The following is a 25407-nucleotide window of genomic DNA, read 5'->3' as shown; positions in this document are numbered from 1 at the left end:
GCTTTCATACTCAATAGTTGTTAGAATCGTTATCTTCTACGCTCTCACTTTAATAGCATTTAAAAACCTTCATTTGTCCAATCAGCCCTAAATTGTTTGCATTGAAAATGTATTTTTAACAATGCAAGTATATTTAATCAGATGGCAATGGCTTGCATAAAATGACGTCACTTAAGAGACAATGGTCGATCATAAATTATAGTGACAATCTGCCACATCGGAAATTAATCTCGGCATGTCGAGTGTCATGTATATCGCAGTGGTCCGTCCGTAATAACATATAAAAAATTACCGATTGAGACCTCGTCGGAAGGTAAAGTGCATTCTTGTGTTGTTGCTTGAAGTCAATTCGCAGGAATGTGCGAATGTGAGTGAGCGTGCCGGTTGTTATTGTAACCATCCCGGCGCGGAGTAGTAACAAACCGCTTGTGAATCATGCTTGTCTCTCAGCGAGAAATTATCATAGTAAATTACGAGTTCGCTATTGTACATCATATCAAATGACTCGCAAAAAATAGATGACAACTTTCACTATCAATATTATTTGACGTAACAGTTTCAATGTTAAATAGATATGGAAATGAGCTTGTATTCTGTTGTCGGGTCGTGTTAGAGTTGTAATGCCGTTACATCGTAGGTGTGTGAAGCTTCTAAGGTAGAAAAGAAATAGAAGTTTGCGTAAGTACGAGTAGTTGTTCAGACTTAAAATTAGAACCTGCATAAGCACTTCCCGTAATTGAAATGGATAAGGAAGCTCCTTCGGTGAAAACCATCTGAGGATCGGCTTCGTTGGAATTCAATTGTTTACTGTATCGTACCGTAATTTATTTTAGCACATATGGTTAGTTTACACGAGCTTATCGCAGCTTTTATAAGGATCCTAAATAAGTTACAAGAATTATGAGTTATTTGTTTACTCTTGTGATCATACATAATACTACGTAAACTTAAATCTCAAAGTATTTCATGTTTATATTAACTTACGCAATATTTTTCAAGATAAAGACGAGAATGCTGAATAAAAATATCGTGATATTATATTGATTTAGATGTAACCTTTTATCAAAATATTAAACTAGCGAGTATATGAAACACAAACTGAGGCAAGCGCAAGAGTACCAATATAACTTTAAAAGTAATGATGTATTTAATAGCCGATACAGAATTTACTGCTGCAGGTTTCGAGTGTCGATATAAATTGGAATCCAGCGTTAATTATTTCTTAGCAGCCAGTCAAAATATTACAAATGCGCGCTTCTACGACGACCGTGAACACTCGGCTGCGGTCGAGTTCAAGGGAAGTATGGCCGAGAGAACGTTTTATGGGCAATATTTGCCGAGAAATAACTATCTACACACCTACTATTACGTTTACTCACTTCTTCGTTTTACACACATTTAGTGCTACTTAAGAATGTTTGACCGTTTCCCGATATGAATCACATGTTCCTAATTTCAGGAATGCTCCCTTTATGTATTCGTCCTATATCGCTTCACCCGCTTCTGTTTAAATGTTTACGTTTGCGCTCGGGAAATTTGTTTCCAACAGTTTTCATTTGAAATTTCAATTGGTGTGGCAAACGATCCGCCCCGAAGGTTTCGGCATTAAATTTTTACATTTTCGTTGTTGTTAAAATGGCTTCACGAGCATGTAATTGGTTTTCTTTATGGGTCGGTTGTTTATATGGGAAGGCATTGATGCGAATGTTCGTATGCTGCGTACGTTTATGATCCGCACCCGCCTTGGCAAAATCTGGAACGAGTACCTTCGCAATAAATTAATAATGCAGGAAGGCTCTTAATTAATGAAAGTGACTATAAACTTAAACTAGAATAGTCTACGCGACATTTTAGCTGGACAACGGTTAAAGCGATGTAACTTTATTGGTGAAAACTATGGAGCTACAGGATTGTTCGTTTAAAGGTGAGATACGAGCTAGTCGGGTATAAGGAAGGTTCACTACAATTGATTGCAAAGCCGAATGGTGGAGGAACTCGTTATTGTGATGAAATCAACTGATGGCACTGCCGGTCGTAGTTGTTGCAATCCATCTACGGTCTACGCCGAAGCACATCTGTTTATGTAGGCACGTATGTTAGCATACAGCTGCCTATAAAAACCTTAATTGTAAACCGATGTAGCTTTAAAGTATTGGCAAACGCTTCCAATGAGCATAGTGCCCCTTACTTAAGGTTTTATATACATTAACCTATGACATCCGTATAAATCGCCATGGAGTGGGTAGCTTAGCGTGAATGTATTGATATAAGACTGCACGTTTGACATAACGCTTATTTACGAACTACCGTGCAATAGAAAGGCATTCGTATTGTAACGTTGCCTATATTTATAGGTTCGTGGTTGGTGCATATGAAGCCTCAACCGCATGCGATTTGTTCTCACGCAGTTTGTATTCCTATCCCACTCCCTCTCTTCAAAGTCCAACGCTTCTCTCACTCTTTTTGGGATTCAAGTTGCATTCTTTCTTTTTGATATTGCGCATTATTTACATCTTGCATTTCAAATAGTATTTTTCAATACTCGCCGCGTTTCTTTGGATTATTTTCCACTGAAAACAATTAAATGCTATGAGTTTTACAGTTGTAAAGGTTTTTAATCGGTTAGCTTCGATAAAGTAGTGATTATACGAACAAGTGTGTAATGCAATACTTTCAATGCTTTGGATTTTTTTGCTTTCCGTTGTTGTATTTAGGTAAGCTGAGCCGGCGTTATTTGGTCTAGCGACGATTGTCCCCGGCGGAACAATGGTCGGCGCGTTCGCGATTAATAAACTAATGGGTATAATTGTTACCCCGCGGCCGGTATGTTCACGTCATTATTTTGACTATGAACGATCGACTTCGTGCCTCCGATAAGGCACACTCGACTCTCAGTCGTGATTGTGTTTTATTGTTATTGAAACTGTCGCGGGAAAGTTGAACTTCCTCTTTGCCAAATGATAACATCAATTCATAAACCATGGGTTTAGTAGGGTTTTGTTTTTTAATGGCCACTTTGCGAACCTGAGATAGTTTTCTTGGATTTTATTTAGTTCCCACAGTAGAAGATTATTTAGCGACGGAGATAGAGCGGCGCAGATGCAAGCTATTTGTAATACCCAATGAGACGTAAATACAAAGTTATTGGTCATTGTTTTAATACTAAAGCCAGTGCACTGGCCATAACTATTAAAATGGTCGATGCGTTGACCTGAAAAGTTCTCACAGATATCTGGAAATATACAAAGTACTTTGAGCATTATGCCGACATACTTTTAAACGAACCCTTTGCCTACATACGTTTTCTGCATTTCTTTCAAATCTCAGATAAACTTTCAAAATGTTTATTAAGGAAACTTAGGTTATCTCAAAATTATTTACTTGTGTTGTCTAATGCAATTAGATGAGGATTAATATAAGTACGTATGCAATTCCTAACCCAAATTAATGCAGGTATAATTAATAATCTAGACACACTAAATGTGTGCAGAGTTCATTGTGTATAGAAACTAAATTGCTTAATTAGCACAGCCGTAAAAGCTTGCGTAACCAAAGATAATACCTAGGTTATACAAAGCATTGGTATTTTACATATGTTAGGCAATACAAAATATTTAGCGAGTAGAATTATTGCTTGAACTACAACCTCGTGACTAATTATGTAATGCTTAAGGACGTATTTATTGTTGACCAACGTAATTGCTTCGGCTAGAGTTGTCGAGGTTTAAGGAGACAAGGCGACTGCAAATATTACAATAGTTACAGCTATAATTATCACCTGGCGCGGTTCAGGAGTGGTCACTACGTGATTTACAATAAACCTACAATCTTAACTCTGTGGAAAATAGTTTTGCATGTTAGAATTGTTCGGGTACAAAAGTTACTTGAGCATACTTAGGCTCTTTTATTTATTTTAAAAGTTTGTTTAATTTATTATAAGTCAAGACGACCCTGTCAAAACAATATAATATCAGTCATACTTAATGACACGAAGGTGCGACGTAGGGTCTGAAATCCATATAGCGTGGTCGAATTAAATTTGAAATCGCAGAATTATCTCGGTCGGTTTGTAAGCGCAGGCGCAGTGTTTGGAGGCAATAAATTATCGCGTCGGAACACAAAAGATGGCATTGTGAAGTCGACACGGCGACGTTTGATAACGATCGCACGCGGGACCAGGCGCGCGCGCAGCCACCGCTACGGCCTACGGACACTTAGCTGCTATGCGCAGGGACATGTTACTAATTCTGTTAAGTCTATACGGTTTTATATAAGTACTTAGATGTATTTTTCAGTATGTTGCACTCTAAAATCGCAGTCTAAAATAACACGAACTGTAAGTGACAACAAAAGAAATTGTATAACTGCATCAGAAGACATTTTCTTATTAACTACTTCACTTATACATTCATAGAATCAGTACTACAAAGGAATTTTCCTCCTTATTTTTACGCTCTAAGGAACTCAAGTTAAAACGAAACGACGTAAGAAAATATCTGTTGGGCTCCAAAACGCATACATATTCAACATTAATGTGATCATGAAAAAGTTAATGGTGAATGTTTGATTTATCACGAGACGGAGCGCAAGCGGTCCGCGACTCGACTGTTCAGGCGACACGCTTTTGTGTCGCCGTCGTCGTTTTATGTCCAATTAATTTAAATAATAGCTGCCTCCCGACCTACCTGCCTGCGACTACTGCGACCCGTCCGTCGCATGTCGTGAGTGTCGTGACGACAACCGACTACGACACGCTCTACTTTGTTTTCTACTCATTTGTTCTAAACATTTTGATGATATCTCGACGATTAGTAAATGACAATATATTTTATTAGAAAAGTTTTCATAAAATTTCACCTGGTTAAAATAAAACTCATATGTAAAGACAGTATAGATTCCTATGTCCAGCCAAACTTGTTTTGTCAAGGCTAAAATCTAAAATAGGCTGACCGTAACGTAGTAGGTAAGTTTTTCTATTAGGATCAAAAGAGGTTGTTCATATTCATATATGCAGTCCATTATGGCCCTAAAGAGTTATAAAGCACTCTAGACTTTCAAATTAGCATGTCTTAAAAGCGGATTGATCGCTCAAAAGTTGTTCATTGTGTTCTCTAAGGGGGACATTTGTCTACCATTATTATTATTTCGGGCCGGTTTTTTCATGTACCTGCCTACATGGCGCCTAACTATTCATATTCAAATTAGTGTTTCTTGTTGGGTAATTTTTAACATTTATTTACAATTGTGTAATCCGATCACTTGGAAGATAAATTGAATGAGTCTGTGTAAGTGAGATAAATTGATGCTTTCCATGCCACAATCGGGCGTTAATAATGATATCGAGTTCCAATACAGTGCACTGGAGACCGGAGGAAACTGAGAATTTATACAAAGCTATTATATGTCTCATGGACACGTCATGATGCTTACTGATCTTTGAGGAATTTTATTAAGTGGAGGTATGATTATGACCAATAGGAGCGATGAGGCCGTGCGGGTTTCCCGATGGTGCTCCGGGCCGGCTGGCTGGCCGGGTCAGCTTATTCATTAACGCTCAGTTCCTCCCACCGGCGTCGGTCATTTTACTTTATTTATGGCCGCCGACTCGAGGTGAGACCCCAATTTCGCATGCGCCCGTGGCTTGATAATTATACCCTAGCTGCGGCTGAAAAAGGTCGCTGTTTTATATTGAATATGAATAACTCCCCATGATACCCTTGGATACTATATACCTAACCTTTGTTTTTAGTTTTGTAGGTTATGCTGCAACTATACAGGATGCAAACAAAATTTTAGAAGAGTTTTTTGGGCTACGCTTGTCTTTGGATTTTCTTTGAAAAAAGAGAGAGGAAATTGCAAACGTAGATTTTAAAGACGCTTAGACGAGTGTTATAATCTCTCAAGGATAAAATGTAGAATATTCCTTTCATAAATCTAGATCTCTTTTTTGCATGTCTACTATGCTACATAACTTCCTACATACCTACGCTTATACAAAAAATAAGTGCTTAGGTTTGAATCAAAGTAAAACTTTAGTTAGTAAATAAAAGTAGATATTCTAACATAAAAATTTTGTTAAATATGGAATCGAAAATCTTCATACGTGCAAATAACTTGCATATGTAATGTTTGAGCTTCGCAATAGTGTCGCAACTAAGTTGTTCTCGCTAGAACTAAACTTACATAAATATTCAATTTTTCAACACTTCGCACTCGATATATTATGGGCGTATATAATAACCGGTTAATGTATGTATGCAATTTTTTATCCCCATAATGCGTTTGCCTCACAGGTAATCGTTTATCGCAGAACATGAATACTAAACGTCCTATTTATTGCCACCAATAAAATAAGTCAAACTCAACGGAAACTTGTAATGGCTATGTGTATGTATATTTTATGGATAGTAATACATAGATAAGTAGGAGAATAAAATGATTCTTGTTGTTGATGACGCGTGTTGAGCTTTTACGTAGCGCGCGTAGCAAAGCTTCAAGTATGTTATACTTACAAATTAAATCTTATAATAGTTATTGCTGAATACGGAAATTACTTAGTATGTTTAACTCAATTTATTTGAATATCGGTACAGTCCTTTCGTATCCTGATGTATCTATATTCAATTCAGTCGCATCAAGTTGATAATTTATGAAGTGCAAACTTTTTATTTATTCGCCTTCCATATAGAAACTAAAATAAATATGGAAACAGTGCAAAACTTGCGATATTTACCTGCAATATAACTTAATACGTGGAAAAATATGATGTGGAACCAATCCTAGTAGGTACCTAATTGTGAAGTACTGTTTAGTGAGTGGCGTGTCAAATTGCTGCTAGTTCAAAACGTCTATGTAATTAGCGTGTTTCTGTAGATAAACCTCTAACAGATCTATATAAGGCACATGCAAATGCTCTTGTAAGGAAACTGCAAAATAAGGATCCTACGAAGCACTTAAAACCGGTAAAGATAACGTTACAAACGAAACAAATATATTTCTTGGTACATAAGCATGAATTTATTAAAGATATCGAAGGTCCAAACACAAGAAGGTCGAAGGATGTGGTGGCAAAAAGCTCTCTCATGTCCGCGATGTCGAGATAACATTAAACTGAGCATTTGTTATCCTTATCTCATGTTGGAGCGTGGCTAATGTGGCTGGAGGCAGATACACCCGATCGATTTATGTCGCCCTGGCACCCACGACAAATTGATAATTAATTTTCCAACGATGCGTTTGATGGTGCCGAATTATTTTTGCGAGGTCGTTCATATCGCTTTATTTTAAATGGTGATCAACATTAAACGGGTTTAAGAAACGTAAATGTTTATATCTACTAAATTAATAAATCGTGCCGCCGCTTCTCGGCTGCTCACAATGACATTTGACTGATGTTCCACTGTACTATGCATTGTTCACAAGATAAGCCGCATTAATTCTCGGTCATGCCACCTGATCGGGTTCACGTTCATTCTTTATGGAATATTTTCTATTTACTTTATGCAAACTGATTTGTTCGATTTTATATTACACACAGTTATTACACACTTATTTGGGAAACAACGGAATGCACAGTTATAAATTAATGTTATAAATAAATTGATATCTATTGTTAGTAAATTCTAGAATAAAACTAGCTGAAGAGAGTTATATGTCAAACATAAAACCTAATACAGCCCGAAGAAGTGACACATTAAAAAGGTTATATGCAATCAAAAAGTTATGTCCCGCTCAACTATTCTCACGCCCTCGCGCCAGCGCACACAAAAGCCTCATCTAATGGACGGCCATTGATAAAAACAGTTACTACCTCAAAATAAATAACAACACGCGACTGTCGGACGAATTATCTCGCGCTATTTATGATAACCATTTCGAGGTCCTGTGACAAGTCCTACAAAAACGAAATGAATCATGTTTCGATAATGCGTCATCACATTAGAATAATATTTCGATAATGTTCGTTAAGTTTGTACAAAGCTGTCTATTTAAAGTGTTTTACGATCTAGTCGCTGAATTCCACGCAACTAGTGATGCGGAAACGACCGCAACATCTTAGTCCCACGTCAAATTGTCTCTTCAATAAATCATCAATAGATTTGATGCGCGTTACTACATGTAAACCAATATTCCATGAAACTGCCAAGATATGTTTTACAGATTGAAAAAGCAGATTGGTATCCTTCTGTTTATATTTAAGGTTTATAATTGGTGCTGCACAGCAGATTAATGTTGCAAGGTTCAAGTTGAAAAAAACGAAAACCTTCTGTCGTCGGGTAATTCTGTAAAATCGTCGGAGACATCGGTTTTTATTTCGACCCAAAACAATCTAAAAACGTTCGATCTTTTGTGTAATATGACACTAACCGCGGACGCCAGCCTGACACGACAGCGGTCAAAGCGCCCAGATTTAGAATATGCAATTTATATTGTTTAGACAACCTAAAGAGATCTGTGATTTGTGTATCCCAACAATTTGTTTTTTCTACCCGAATACCACATATTTCTGGGTTATCAACACCTCAGATACGGTAGCCATTTCACACTGATAATTTGAAATAAAAAGACATGTGTCATAAAAATATGCGTGTCGAGCGACACATCACCCCGGAGTGAGTCTGGTAAGCGCCGCTCTAATCCTTTAAAACAATGCTAATGGATCTACGTGAAGTCCACCGCCTTAAGTCCTGTCAACGTATTTAAACATTCGACCGATCGCCTTAACGCTTCGCTCGCCACCAATAAAGTTGACACTAAATTAGAACTTTTATTCCTTTTCTACCCGAAAGCACAAAATTGTAAATAAATATTTTATTATACTTGTTCAGTGGACGCATTTTAGTGTGAGCGATGAACACGGGTTCACGTCAAAACATCTTTATCGGGTTATTTGTCTTATAAAATATTATCAAGAGGCTCCTCGGGACCGTCAGCAAAAGAGGACGTATAGTGTGATACGTGTGCGGCTGTTTACTTTACACCCACGTGATGTGGTCACCTCGCTTTGGGGCGAGGGATAAACAATGAGAGAGGCGATTGCTCGTCAATGGTGTAACAAAGATGGTTTATTTTTCTTTGAAGTTGAGATCTCGATGAGAATAGGTTGTTAGGTGTGAATCATAGCGGCAGACCGTACCGCGGAGATTATGCGTGAGCCGCGCACCGGCGCGTACCAAATCCGACGCGACAAGCAGAATTATCAAGTTTTGATGTACTGATAAATCAATAACTCATTTCGATAACAGAGATGCGCCAGAATTCGCTTTTAATGTTTGAGTTTCTGATTTAGATCGAGCTTTAGATGTTGTTTTAGAGAGAGAGAACATTATGAGTAGATATTTGGAATGCTTGAATGTAAAGGGATGTGTTAAGATTAAAATGTAAAGTATGTAAATGTCGTGTGTTGTATATACTTAGCTACTTAGTTTTATCTATTAGACCTCTGACAGCGATCATATGATAGTGGAAGTAGCGGCGGCGCAGCACAAGTTAAAAGCTCGGAACCGGTCGCGTCGGAAGGGGCGGGCGTCGCCTCCCGCAATCACGTACTTGTCGCGTTTTCATCACCTGCTCGCTAAAAGTGACGTAATTACGGATGCAAATCGATCAACAGCAGTTATCGAGTCGACGAGGGTTGACGCTGGAAATTAGCGCGATACGCCACTTTATGTTTATAGCCTTCCGCGATTTAGCGAATATGGTATTTACGACGATGTAGCGGCAGCCAAGCTACGCAGTTATGAGCTACTTCTAACCCCCTTTCAGCTCTAAACTGATCATTTATATTTTCTCCTAATAATGTTGCATTTGGAATTACCATAATTTATAGGTGTCGCAAAAGCTATTTCAAATTGGACGTGAATTCCTAAATACCGTTTCTAGAGTTGTAGTCATTACTAAAGCTGCCAATTACTTTCTCATATCAGGCTCACTATGCAAAGAGAACTGTGAGAAAACAAAGGATAAGTATACAAAGTTGATCGATGTCGGAAGCGTGGATTCCATCGCTCACTCGGATGACTTGCAACTAGTGAGCATGCTCTCATTGACTCCGCCATTGACCTCGCGTCAGCCAGACTTAGCGATCACAATAATATAAATTATGGTATTACATCCGTCTCGTGGGCATTACCAACTGTAAACACACAATAACGTGGAATAAAACATAACAGATCGGCCCCAGGGGTACAAACGAGCACCCTGCCAGCACAACTGGAACCAATTATTTGTAAATAAGACGGCCCATTGTCATTCACACTTTGTACTCACTCAATAAATGAAGATTTTGAGATTTACAGAAACACGCATGAACTCAAAGGTACATTATGTTGAACACAACAAAGCCAATACACATTCCACGTGAGGGGAATGCGGCTAGTTACAACGTAACACGTATGACAACAGCTTGGAAGCAACTGGCGATGTAAATAATTGTTATTCAGCTTATTCTAACACAGGCACAAAGTAAACTTCATTATGTCTGGTAAGACACTTGCTCCAGTTGAGTGAATGAAGTGTAACGTTTCATTAACAGAGGTCTGTGGCCCAAGCAAACACCGCATATCGGTGTCTTGTTTCAAAAGTTTTTTTTCCAACATAGTGAAAGGCGCCCGCGTCTCCTTAAAAGCCTTGTGGACTGTATTCGTTAGCGCGCGCGCCTTTACATACGGAATATAGCCCTCAATGGGAAAAAACCTCTCAGAAACGAGAAGAAGTGTCTATAAACCATGTTTGTTTGAATCTGTAATTGATTTTGGACTGTGATTACTCAGAAGATTTTAGATCTTATTGAAATAACATAAATTCTTACAAATTGCTTAATTCTCTATAATGTTTAAATGTAAATCGACTTAATATACTCAATTTGCAGTTTTCGCCTCAAGCAAAGTGTAAATGTTTAAGATTCTCTCAAGATGATTTCTTGCTCACAAATAGAATTTGCTAACGAGTTGAGGCGATTATGGCTGGCAACATTTCATAGTGTATTAGAGACGAGTGCCTGCGAGTGAATGTATGTGTTAGCGCTCCTTGGCCATGCGCTGCACTGACGACAGCCGCATTAAGACAACAAAGGGTGATATTTTTCGTGGACAAACATTAAAGGGCTTTGAACATGACAGACAGGTGATGCACACGATGCATATTTATGATGTGTTCGACAGCTAGTACACCACTAGGAATTATGGTCAGCCAATATTTGTAGTGTTTACATGCACACACCGCGACTTATAGCTGTGGAACAAGCAATATTGTACCATAAGTAGTTACTGCGAGTGCTGACTTACAGAGTAGTTATGTGAATAAGATGTAAAAGGGTGTCTCGTTAAAAACTAAGAAGATCTCCTAACTTATTAGCTTAGTAATCAACACAATCCTTGTTTTGCAACACCGGGCCGTGTCTTAGCTATATAATTACGTAGTCAATCTAATACAGGTTATAAAAAAGTAAAAAAAAGAAACAAAATGGCCGCCTGGGCTAGTGATTCACACGTTGCGGTTTCTCTGACTATTTGTGACTGAACAAAACGATTTGTGTGAAATCATTGATGGTCCCTCCCAGCATACCATCCACCAATCCGAAAAAAATATTCATTGCCATAAAGACAAGGTGTTAGTTTGATACAGGGGATATTATGCCGCCTAATTTGTACTTTGTAGCTCCGAAAATGTTGCTTTGACTCAACCATACGTTTTTGGAACGCGTCATTTTTGCAGGTACCTAAGTATGATGGGAACTAAGGCAGGCTATAAAAATCAAGCATTAAGTGGTCTTATTTTAGCTTAAATGATATTGTGTACCATTTAAGTCGTCGGGCGGACTAAACACATCTCCAACAATAATAAATGTACTTGGCCCGTCACCAAAATGTTTACATTGTTAATTTTTGGAAATCAATTTAGATAGGTACCTTTTTGCAAGTTTATTGAAGTATTTTAAACGTTAGTTGTAACGGATAAGCTGACTTTGCGATACAGGTAAGTCTATCGGGGTCTACGTGAACCTTTTACCCGACACCCTCGCGTAGAAATCTTGTGGGTTCGCGTGAACAAAATGAACGGTCGGCATAACAAAAAATGCCCTTAAACTATTTGTTGTGGTTTCCACAAAAAGACAAAAAACGGGACATCAAAAACCAGTCAGCATTGGTCGGCTTTTCGACTCCAGTGGCCTTGTAGAAAAAAACCATGTGTTAAGGAATGTAAAGAGCCATTTAATTATCCTAATATATTGTTATGGTCGCGGAGGGAGGTGGTTATAAATTAGCGGCAAGTCCGAGCTTGAAGGAGGTGGCGAATGGTGCGCCATGTCGCCATGCTTCTATGGGAGAACAATTATTCTATGAGAGATATGGGTTTATTGGGTATTTAGAGGAGTGCTAGTATCTAATAATTCTCATGCGTGCGCAGGCTGCGGACAGCACTCGCGTTCTCACGTTACTGCAGCCGCAGTTTCAGTGCGATGATCCTGAGAGTTTTTATTTCATTTTTACGTGAGTTCCATCGAGCGGCCTTCATTATGCGTCCGCAAGTGCTTCGGTCGCCACCGGTTCAGGTAGCTTGGAGTTTCGCTTCAAACTTGACCTTAGGTATTCGATACGCTTGTTATATTTTTTGTTAATCAATATAATTGAATATGAGCTTTTGATGTGGTGTAATTTGATAATTTGCGAAAATAAATTTACGTAAATTGACTCGGTCGTAAAAACTGGTTTAATATTCGAATCTTATTGGATGTATAAGTTGGTATGATTATATAAATACATTATGTGGGTGCATACCGACTTGATGATAATCGTGATATTAGGGTATGTAGGTATCGAACGGGACAGGGCGAGGTGTCGGAGGCAGGGCTCCCCGCTGCGCGTGAGCATTGTGATCGACAGCTTGTTTACTAAAAATATGCATAATGAATTTATAATGGCCTATCGGGCCTGCCACGTCGCCTCGCCCCTTCGTACCCATACGAGGTCTGCTTCATCTACCTATTCGGATGTGAATGCACAAATCGATACCTGCTTACACTTTCGTACGAAGATAACTATTTATTAAAATACACACATGATTGTATGAAAGAGTTCTTCACACGTAGTCACATTTATTACAAAGAAACAAATACTGTAAAGTTATTTTACTAATATTGTTTAAGGCCATCGAAGAAAGAATGTTGGTGTTACGATGGTGAGAGATGCTTAATTGCGCCACCGATGTGTTCCCACGTTTAAATGCAGCAAGTGTTTGTGTAAGCATTTAGCATTCGATTGTTTTAGTGCGGACCGAGACGTCTGCGGAGAAGCAAACATTGAGCTTCCTGAGCGTGCACCAGCGCCCCCCCCCCTCCCTCCGCACCTCACGCCGATGTCTTCGTCTCTCTGATTACATACATACCTCACTAAAGATAACCTCATTACCAGCACAATTACCTTATAAAATAATCGCTTACAGCAAGAACAGGGATCTTTCTTACATGAGGAATTTTGATGTCTTGAAATGTCAAAAAATAAAAGCTTCGCAGACGATGCTAAATATGTCGCAGTTCTCGCAACTCTTTATTAGGCGGTTGAAACGTTCGTAGAAGTAATTATATACGGTGCTTCAAACTATCTGTCGCATGAATGTGGCCGAATACGCCGGCCAGGCGGGGCGCCCGGCCCGGTTCCTAGCCTCGATTCGTTACGTCAATCTCCAAATTCTGTTCACATTGAAATCTGCATAGAGTGAGTTGACATCGCGCAACAAAGCCGCCACGCGGTGCGCCCAGCTTTGTCCGCATTTCTTTATAAATATTTTGACATTTCCCTCATTCGTCCCGCGGACCTGGTGCACAAACAAATCCGTGTGGATCCTTTTGTGCAGCGTGTGTAATTTGATTTATTCTTTGACGACAAACGTCCGACATCCTGTGTTGTGAGGCGTTGGGGCGGCGCGTTTGTCCATTTGTTAGCACATCTATTGGTATTTTCTTTAGTAGGTGTAAACAAAAAGTTTCGCATGTCTTTAGAGCGTCGATATTGTTTCTTAAAGGTGCATCCAGTGCGCACTCCACTTACGGACCTTTTAGGTGGTCGACGCGAATTGCGATGTAAATATTAGAAATCATTATGTTTGCACAGGGCTGTTAACACGTAGGGCTTAAATTGTTACAATATGCACTAACATTCGCGCTCCAACATACTGAAACTGCAAGCTTGAGTGAACGCTTATGTGGTTGAATCATTGTTTATGTCTGCGCTCATCTACAATCTTGGCATGGAAGTGGATACAAACACATATAGCTCACTCTATAGTCTAACGTAAACGTTACTCAATACTATTCAATGCAGGCGCCGTATAGTTCCGCTGTCTGGTTAGAAAGATTTATGTAAAACTTGTATATGGAATGTGTCATAACAAAGAGTGAATGGGAAGGTGTAACGTTGCAGAGATGCAAGGAGAAGCTGAACACGCTGGCGATCAGCGTGATGAACCAGTGGCCGGGCGTGCGGCTGCGCGTCATCGAGGGCTGGGACGAGGAGAACTCGCACCTGGAGCACTCGCTGCACTACGAGGGCCGCGCCGTCGACCTGACCACCAGCGACCGCGACCGCTCCAAGTACGGCATGCTGGCGCGCCTCGCCGTCGAGGCAGGCTTCGACTGGGTCTTCTACGAGAGCCGGTCGTACATACACTGCTCTGTCAAAACAGGTAAATTATCTTCCTGCAATCAAATAGTCACTGTACGTGTAATGATAAACTGATAGGTAATGTCTGTAAGTCTGATATTGTCTTTTAACTTACACTCCATTACACAAAATAATTATAATGATATAATGATAAATGTAACTCAATTTCAACTGTTAGCCGTTGCACTGAATAATTTTAAAAACCTTTTATTAAATACTGAGATCAATTATTTAAATAGTTTAACCAAAGCAATTTCAATAACTTCAACAGAGTATGCAAAGCAAATAATAAACTACTGAATTTATAATTACAGATATAGATAATAGTTAAAGAACATAATCATAAATGTTTTTCATAGTATGAGCGCTGCCTATTTCGTAATGCACACAAATGCGTTTAAGTCTTTTGTATGACGGCCCGACGATAGTCGGACAAGTTCAGTGTCTTTGAAAAAAATACATGTGACCGGAAAACCGCATTGTTTTGCACTAACTAGTTTAAATCAAATTAAGTTTGTAAAAACCCTGGCGTGAATTTCATGATCAATATCGAAAAAAATATGTAAAGATAAATAGATTTGTTTTCCAATTTGCAGTTCCCTTATAATCAATGAATGTATCGTCGTATAAGTTTAGTAACATTTCGCTAACTAAAAGTCATATATAACAGGAAAATGCGGTATTTCCTGACATACTATATTTTCTATGCAGTAAACAATAAGAATTATGTCATTGTACCATACGTAGGTGTCCAATCATTTCTGGTTTTTCCGAAAAGAAAATCCACTGTTATATAAATGTGTTAAATCATGACTGACAAGTTACTGAAGCATAACAAGAGTGATAATTCACTAATGCAGAGTATACTAGTCGAGGGAAAACTGTGGTTTTCCTGAAAGCGTTCGTTTACACATCAATATTGACGCGGTGCTAATCATTGTAAAAATTGTCACGTGCTAATGGTAGTGTTTATCAATTACGGGTACATAACTGTATAATGCGGGCTACAGACTTCGAAACGGGCCAAATATATAGTTGAACTTTACAAGAAGAATGCATCTCAGACAGCTTCCCGCGCCCGCGCCCCGGCGGTGTCGATCAAACGGACGAACGAGCCTCTTGTTAGCATCCCTCTCGCTCACACGCGCGGACAGAAGTACAGCCGTCTCTTGCGCACGCGGCCGCATCGCAGCCAATCCCCCACTTCTATAATTACACCGGTGATTCAATGGCTACTTATATCTATATATATGTATACGGCATAACGATGAGAGAAGCGCGTATTTATATGTATGCTTGTGTTTTTAGATATTATGGAGGCATTCCGGCGCGTTCGCTAGTTCCAATTAATTTCGCAGATGGGTCTATAAGTGGTGCACTAGTCATGTTAAACAGTACTAAGTGGCGGGTATGCGTGATCTTGTTCTCAACACTTTGTAATGAACTGTCGGCAGTTTTTACTATAATACGAGCACTTCAGAACTTCAAAGAATTTCCCACTATTTATTTGCGTCACTGAAACACTATTTGTATGTTCTATGACGTAAAACGTTTGTTTTGTTTATTTTTTTTTAAACGTAATTGTTAACAACGTCATTGCTACACCACTACCTTTTCCCTGCTAATATCAAAATCATGTATCAGTTGTTGTTTTTGAATTCTACGTCTACAGCGATTAGCTTTCATCAAAATAGAAGCAGAAAATCATCCTTCAGCTATGCAGTCTACTATTACAATTAAAGCTTTTACTTTTTGGTCTTAACATCATTTTCCGAAATAACAAGGGAAATATCTTTGATTAGTTTTCCTCGGGTTAAAAGGCCATCGACCTCTGCATCCTGAATTGTAACTTTCTTAGCTCAAACGCCCTTTGGCTTCTACCGTGGAATCATTCAAGCAGTAGGTGCCTACGGTCGATGACACATCACACTAAATTCCAACTTTCCAAAAACAGCGCTCAAATGTATCCTACTTTCGAAGTCTTTTCTCAAAAAGTCATTCCATATTTTTTTCGAAAGTCGAGTATCTTTCGTAAAACTAAAGGATAAATATGTTTTTTATTATAAATGGTTTTGGAAGCCATTTTTGTGTAAAATAAATATTCCGGTCAAAAGTTATAGTTTATTGCATGAAAAACTTTAAACTAACTTATCTTTAAACAACGATATAAAATCGATCATATACGTATACCGGCACAAAATAAAAGTTGTAAATTTATAAAAAAGATACATAAAGTCATCCTAAAACGATAAAGAGCAGTCATTGTTTCAAAAGCTCGACCACTGATATCCGACGGAGTCTCCCGCGGTCGCAGGCAATTTGTTTCGATGTTTATTCATTTATTCCGGCGTTTTGTACGATCCGAGTCTTTTAGTATTAATTTGGATCTTATAAATAATTAATGTGCTTTGTGTAGGTATGTGTGTTGCGGTCGTGGCTCTTTGTTGGTCGCGGTCAAGGCCGGATCGCGCACGACCATCCGAAGCTCCTTGTGCTATCCCCTTAAAAGTTACAAATCTTCCACTCCTGTATTACATTCAAAACTATCTATCGTAAAGCCCTATGCGTCCAAATGTATTCGTAGATTTCGGCATCGTATTTTTTCATAGCATAAAAATATTTTATTTATAAATTAACGTTAAAGTTCTTTGTCAGTGTATTTAGTGTGTCATTTTATATTGAAGAAGCCAATTAGCAGAAACTCAATAAACTAAAATTCATCAAAAACACTATTGTAAACTATCTACTCGTATCTACAGATATAAAGTTTTTAATGATTAATCATGAATATTTTAAAGCAGGAACATTTTTCGCTCTAGCACATGGAATGAAAAAGAGACAGAGAAAAACTGGCCCATTATATGCTCGTATATTAAATTAAAGCATTCAGTGATCAACTCGGCGCCAATAAAACTATGCCGAGCGTTAATTTTTTGTGTTGGACTCGATTAATTGATTTTCATTGGTCGGCGATGATTGTTTTTTTATTCCGATCGTTGACTTATGGTATTTATCTATACTAACGTCATCAGTTTAGGCGGTGCATTTATACAAACTAGTTATAAGTAGATACACATGACTATATTTAGTCATCCTTAACAGGATATCGCAGTACATTTTTTGTTTATTTTACAATTCATGAAAACCGTAACATTTAGAACGCCAAGTAAGAAGCAATTGCGTTTTTATCAATTATAGCATCAGTTGCGATAAATTAACCTGATGCCTGGCACAAGCTTGTTGTGCAACATAACATTCTTAAGTAAGACATTAATAGAGCAATGTTTTATGTATCAAACCAGATTCGTTCCTTCATATTTTCACTTTTTGCTACGATTAAGAATTCTTTGAAGCCGGCGGCAGATTAGAACAACATATACTTTAAATTATTACTACTGGAGTTGCTATTATGGGGGCATAAAATCAATGTAGATTTTTATCGAGTCCTTTTAAATGTTTGTTTTCTAGGAATTTGGTCATTGATGGCATTAGTTTATGTAGTAACCGTTGTCGGACATAGAAGAGGCTCGTGGTAAATGGGGCGTGACCGGCGACGGCCGAGACAGGTCACGACTCACTACATGTCACCACCCTAGCTCGCTCTGAAGGACGAATTTTAATGCGATATGGGCATGTAGTTTTATGGAGATGCTTCCTATCTCGGTTAGGAATGTTCTCAACCATGAATGTATTAGAATGCCGTTCAAATCCTTGTTAATTCTTAAACCTCCATCTTGTCGTGATAGTTACGGATACAGTTAAGTATCTGATGGGAATTTCATTACGGCTTTCACACGTTCATTACCCTGTTAAAGGTTTTGAATGAGCGTTAAACTTGTAGGTAATGTAGTTCGAACTGCAATTCTAAGTGGCCGTTTAAATGGAATAAAATGTTGCTAAAATATAGACAAAAATAACAAGAAGATGTTGATGATTATGCAAATTTTGTTTTAGTCAAATTGATCAAATAAGCAGCCAAAATCACTCAATAAAAAAATTTTTGAATGCTCGATTGATTAAAAACTAATATTTTTATTTATGATCAAATCAATGACTTCATCCTTCGATCGGTGCGTATACTTGTCTTAGCCACAATATCGATGAAGACGAGTAATATTTTTTGTAAGAAGTAAGGCAGAGGATAGAAGCGTGAGTGAGCGATGTTGCGCGGTCGAGCGCGCGCGGGGCATGCGTGCGAAAGGGCGCGACACCCGAGCCGCCACATCCCGGAAGACTGCGGCCGAACCCCGCCGGGTTCCCACACCCGATCATATCGATCACAACGCCAAATGTATCGATAAAAATCGCAAGTTTACTCAGCCCGCACTTCGCATAGGTGTGCTAATCGTCTGCTGTAAATCATCTGCATATTTGCATTATAAATATGACAATAATCCTCTTGTAGATTACTTATATTAAATGCAATTTTTAAATAGGTTAAAATGAATTCTCTATTTAGATAGCTCATCAGTGTAGACCAATCTTTAAACATCTTCAAAGTCATAAAGCCAGTTCTAATTAAAATAGCCTTAATAAAACATGTTTTATTTATTTTAACAATCCGGATATTTTTGTCATGTCCAACATTAATGCGCGTGTAAATATTGAACATTTGCATAGTGTGCAGCTTACACGCAGTCATACTTTATCAGGCCGGACTATCAATTATGTATAAATCATATTTCAATTTTAACTTTCGCACTCAGTTTCGTTTTATATCTCAGGCATTAATGTCGGCAATTCAGTACTGGAGAGCAATAAATTCAAACGTTAAGATCTCAGTACCACATTACCATGTACGAAGCTACATATTGCATCACAGTCAGCGTCGCTTGCGTGGCGCTTAAATCATTTCGCTACTGAGCCGATAGAAGATGTGAATTACGAATAGGCTAGATCAGTCTTTGGAGAGGCAGCTTTATAAATATTAATTTATTGAAAGACTAATACGTTTAATGTGTTTATCTATCTACAGTTTAAACATATAAATATGTAGATAAATCTTCATATTACGTACCCGTTTGAATCGTACAATAAGAGTGCTTATTTTAAATTTCAAATATTTGAATTATGCTTTAAAATAATTCAGCGTGGCGAGAGCAAACAGGCGAGATGCAATCACAAAAGATGCTTAAATTGTTGATATGTAGTTAGAAGAATTTGTGGCAATTTATAAATAAATAGTAAAATTAAAAATATTCCATGTTTACTTAGTGGTGCAGATACAAGAATTAAACCGTCCATATTTATTTATTATTTTCTTTTTACATTGTATGTAACATACGGTGCGCGTTCGGTCGGCGCATGAATCATAACCGGCGCGGTTTGGCATTTGCATGACCATGCGTCGGCTAATTGCTATTCTACACGATATAAATCAGATATAGTTCTACTGATCCCATGCGAGCATCTTGATAGCCTTACATCGCCCTAACAATAAAAGGTTGCGGCGACCGACCAAACCCTATCGATAACATTACTTTTTTATCACATTAGCCGAGCTTTTAGATGAGGTGATGCGCTCCCGACAAATGTTTAAGTTGCTTTGAAATAGAAGAAATAAAAACTAAAAATGCTTAACATTTCGCTGGTGGCGCATGTCACCTATCGACGAGATAAATTATGAATAGTGTCACGTGCTTACATTTGTCGAGTTGGTAATGTATGGTGACGCGCGGCCGGCTCGGGCCGGACGGCGGGGCCCAGCGCGCGCCGCCTAGCTCTCCCGGTGGTCCCCGCGGGGCGGGGTCTGCGCGGCCACTCGGCTGCGCCGGCGCACTGGCCCCCGCACCCCCCTCCCGAGCGCCCGCGCCGCTTATCGCCGCATCTTCAGCCTAATGTTACTTACGTCACTATGAAATCGCGGTGTGACTGGTTTAAGGCTTTGGATTCGTTAACTTTGAAGCTTAATAAGGCTGGGAATTAAAACTTAGATAAAATCTTCTGCACAGTATGTTTGGTCCTTTTATATACGTAAGATAATGTAAATACATAAACATGTTACTATGTAGGTTCCTCTACATAATTACCGAAATGAAATATGTATTATGTAATACTTAGAAATCAAACAACCCATACAAATGGCCACCCGGCGAATAAAACTGCACCCCACCGACAAAATTGTACAAAAACGCAAAGGTGTCCGACGCCTATTCAATAAGTCGTGTGATGTGTTCACCCAACAACAAACGCATGTTGACAATAAGCGCTTGACTTTGAGCAAAATCTAATTTGTGTAGTTATTGTGTAATGCGATCCGTTCCGAAAGCATCGCTTTGAGAACAAGGATCGACTGAATTTATCGGTCGGTTACACAACAAATCAAAATTTAATGAGTTCGCGCAAACCAGAGGCTTTGCACGGTATCTTTAGCCGTGTTCATTTGCGCGTGTAATTGCACCACCCACTGTAACTGTAACTTAAAATATAGACGGTTAATACGAGTACAATTGTTATAACTTGACTACCAAAATTGGCGGCTATGCTCTGTGCATGTTAACTTGGGTTTAAGTTAAGCCATTTTTATTTATCTTTTGGATTCCATTAACTTTCACGTAAATAGACACTTTTTTGCGAAAGCAACCGAGGATCCCAACGAATTAAAAGATTACGTACAGGTACAGTTTAAGCTCGACAAGGATTTAAATAAATACTATTAGATAATATACAAACAGAGTTCAGCAAATCAGAATTCTGTGCTATTTTTTGGAGACAGTTTTTTCGTGCAAACAATGAGTGAAAAGAATTCGAAAAACGGATTGAATTAACTTATCTAACGCTTAAAAAGTTTGTTCAGGAGATTAGACTGTTCGCATTTCGTGGAAAACCTTTCTTCTTTATTGAATTTGGAAGACGGATAATAATATAATCTGCGTTACATCGGAGCCGGTCCAAGCCAATGGTGGGTGTAAAGACAAACTCCTCGGTGGTTGTACGAGTAGGTTATACTTACCGATAACCTGCCGCAGTGGGAGCTGTCCGCGATCCTCTTTTGTTTCGTATCTTATCCGATTTTAATTACGGGCGTAGAGAAATCTCGTTATTCCTTAAAGGGATATGACTGCTCCAAGCTAATTTACTAGCGTCCTTTGCACGATTTTATGTTTTCAATTTTATTTTATTGCTTTTGGTTCACAAGGTATTGATTGCAGACACTTGTTTAGTTTACGAATATAATTTCATTAAAAGCTAAATGAAATAAGCAGAGTTCTATCATCTTTATTGTAATGTAATTTGAAAAAATACATAAATTAATGTATACGTTTGTGTATTACAGAGTCATCAGTCGGAACGGGCGCCGGTTGCTTCCCTGAGGGAGCCATGGTGTATACAGAACAAGGTCCCCGCGATATCTCTACGTTACGCAGAGGAGACAAAGTGCTGGCAGCTTCTGACAACGGCAAAATGGTGTATTCCGAGGTATGTAATCAAAATAATCAACCAAATATGTTCTTGTTTGAACTTAAGTTTGATCTTTATGTTTGAGTTTGATTGGATTTTACAACGTGTTATATGTTTACTTTTCAGGTGTTGACATTCATCGACCGCGATCCGAATGCAACGCGACAATTCATCGAAGTGACAGCAGAGAATGGTGTGACGATAACCACGACACCGTCACATCTGCTGCTGCTCGCAGCCGCCGACGGGTGGCGAGAGTCCTTCGCCTCCAACGTCGAGGTCGGCGACGTACTCCTCACGAGAGGACCGGCCGACGTGATGAGACCGTCCAAGGTCGTGAGCACCCGAATGTTGTCGAAGCGCGGCGTGTACGCGCCTCTGACGAGAACAGGGACCATCATAGTAGACGATGTGCTAGCATCGTGCTACGCGCTGGTCCGGAGCCACTCGCTGGCGCACGCGGCGATGGCGCCGCTGCGGTGGATGGCGCGGTGGGGCGGCTCCAGCGAGCTGCCGCGCGGCGTGCACTGGTACGCCAACGTGCTGTACTCGGTCGGGGACTTCGTGCTGCCGTCCTCGTACCGGTACCGCTAGCGCCGCGAGTGACTGACTTGAGTGGTCGTGTGAGTAGATTCCGCGCGCGGGACGTGCACTAAGACACTGTTGTAAATATCCGTCGTGTAAATAGTAGAGTGAGTATGACAGACTATGTTATGTAAATACTTAGGTCGCGAACATTAAAATGTTTAATATTATATAATATGCTCGTCGTTAACGAGCTTTACTTACCCTCATTGGAATTTATTTATTAAGTAATTTTAGGAACTTATTGCAAATTTTGCATATTATTTAGTTAACTTACGAATATTTTTTGTAAATTGTATCGGTATTGTTATTCTGCACAATGCAGAAATACTTAAATGTATGCGCTTATGTTATTTTAAGTTACTGTATAAAGATTATGAATAAAATGAATTCACTTCTTTAGCAAATCCGAAGAATAATATTCTGTCTGTAAATCAAATGTTTTGATTGCAACAGTGCACAGTGTTCGTATATTCGGTACGAGTTCAGCTGTAACCAGACATTCCATAACTCTAATCCTGTCGACTTACACACGTTAAAATTATGAAATTGTGATCTTGGTACCTAAAAACGTGCCTTAAGATTTTTTATTTATTGTTATTTATAAGCTAGGTGTCTATTTATGAATTGACGAAAGTATTTAGGTCTAACTTATTCTATTATGTCCGATATCTTCTCTACTTCTAAGTGCTTTAACTATTTATTTAATACTCTCATTCTTCCTAGTTTGTTGTCAATGTTTCCTGAAACTCGTTTTTATCTTTCTAACAATGCATGAGTATTCTCAGTATTTGACTTGTTTGAAATACTAATAATAGACGTGTATGAAGTACCTACTGTAGTATCGGTGGACACTAACCTTAGTTAGTCGAAGTCTCGTCACCACTAACGGCGACTATTATAGATCATTTGTTAGATCTTGAACTGAAGTATGGGTTCCTATAGATTGAATTTAGTGGAATGTTGTAAGACTTGTGAGTGCAACGATAATTTTAGAAATAATTTCTAGGACAAAATTGTATGAAATATTTATTATACATTCACATGATAATTGCTAAATGGTTGATGTCAGCGACAAGCGTTAACTAAAACTCTATATAATAAAATAGTGATTAGTGCTTATGTAGACGATACTAACAAATTTGATAGGTACATACATAAATCGGAAAGCTTTAACTAATATTTGGACAATACATTTATGCCATATTAATATTACTTAGTTTAAAAAACTAAATGCTCTACAGTAGATGTTACAGTACAGCCCTTTCAGTGTACATCGAGGAAGAGTTTTATTTATAATTTGATATCATAATATGTTGACAGTTACTGTGGCATATAGTACGTTTGTAAACATGTTTTAAACTTTAAATATGACTTGGCTTTTTAAAAATATTTTCTCCTTACTCAAATACATTAAGTGATCGTCATCGAGTTAGCACCCATTTCCGTCACGTGAGTATTTGTACATTTGATTAACTATGACACCCTCATGAAGTTTGTGTTTCTAGTTTAAAGCTTAGCAATATTTGCATAGTTCCAATAAATAAAATTACAATGCAAAATGTAAAGTACAGTCACTGTTTAAGTTATTTTGACGTCAGATTTAAGTTTTCACATTTTTACCCAGTCATTGGAATCTTGTTTGTTAAACACGGTTACAACTAGTCATGGCTGGTGCGTCATTCAATTGTACATATTGCTGGAAACACAACTGTTTGTTTTGTTTTAAAATCCATGAATTCTAAGTAAAACTATATAGTAAGCTGAGGGTATTTTCTAGACTACTTCTTTAGTAACTTTCTGTATAAGTTTCAAAATTAGAACCATAACTTTCAGTAACATCCAAAATAGTCGTGAATGTGGTAAATATTATTTCATTCTTACTTGTAAAATAACCAACTTCCTTAAACAATATCTAAGACTAATTGGAAAATACTGAATCTGATATTGTGTTCTGTTTTAAATGCCATTGTATTCTAACTAGAACTTTGTAAAAAGTCGATGACGATCCATAGTGTAACTGATCAAAATATACACTGATCCTTACCCTTTCTCAAAATATAATATACTATTTATACTTTCAACCGAATCATTGTTTTCTTTCTATTTTTCTTCCATTAAGATTCTTCGAAAATAACAGTAAATATGATATACCAACACTGCTGAGTTCCACAATACTAACTAAAAATGCTTACAAAACTCAATAATTCACATGCAAATACGAATTGGTGATATCCATTTTTCGCTATGTAAATTACAATAATACGTAATTATGCTTTTACACTATTTATTTATTGACGTTATATTTGTATTAATATAAAAAGGCTTCGCCACGAGTTCTGTATAGTGGCAAACTGAATATTTTAGAGGTTCTTGTAAAGAAAGAAAATGTTGAGGATAATAATTGATGTACCACTGTCGTATTATCGAAATGTATTATAATATCAAAGTAAATAAAATGTTGGCTTCGTGGACATAACTTTTGTTTTATTTTGTTTAAAGAGGTTAATAACATTAGTAAAAGGAGCGGAGGAGGTTATTAGAACGATAAAGTTTAATTAAGGATGGATGATGGTTTATCCTGGTGTGTAGACCCAATCTTCAAGAACACATAACATATAATATGTTTTATGAAATCATAAGTTTTTCTTTGTAAATGAAAAGGGGTGAGAGTATTAAAGAAAGATGAAGATCCATCCTTTCCTGTAGTGCTGGTCACCCTACCAGTTATTTATTGAGGGATTATCGTAAAATATTGCGG

General features: G+C 38.1%; 1 protein-coding gene across 1 annotated transcript in view; it reads left to right on the top strand.

The window, feature by feature from the left end:
* Positions 1–25125, top strand: part of LOC110374777 (desert hedgehog protein B) — a 38917-nt gene extending 13792 nt beyond the window's left edge. Inside the window, exons 2-4 of the mRNA XM_021332644.3 lie at positions 14421–14682; positions 21937–22079; positions 22188–25125. Coding sequence (XP_021188319.3) covers positions 14421–14682; positions 21937–22079; positions 22188–22655 — 873 coding nt within the window. The 3' untranslated portion in view covers positions 22656–25125. The remainder of the gene's footprint in view (positions 1–14420; positions 14683–21936; positions 22080–22187) is intronic.
* The last annotated feature ends 282 nt before the right edge of the window (positions 25126–25407 follow it).

The sequence above is a fragment of the Helicoverpa armigera genome, chromosome 12 (genome assembly GCF_030705265.1).
Source record: "Helicoverpa armigera isolate CAAS_96S chromosome 12, ASM3070526v1, whole genome shotgun sequence".
Classification (NCBI taxonomy): domain Eukaryota; kingdom Metazoa; phylum Arthropoda; class Insecta; order Lepidoptera; family Noctuidae; genus Helicoverpa; species Helicoverpa armigera.
Note: the sequence above shows the minus strand (reverse complement) of the source record. Positions and strands in the feature narration are given on the sequence as shown.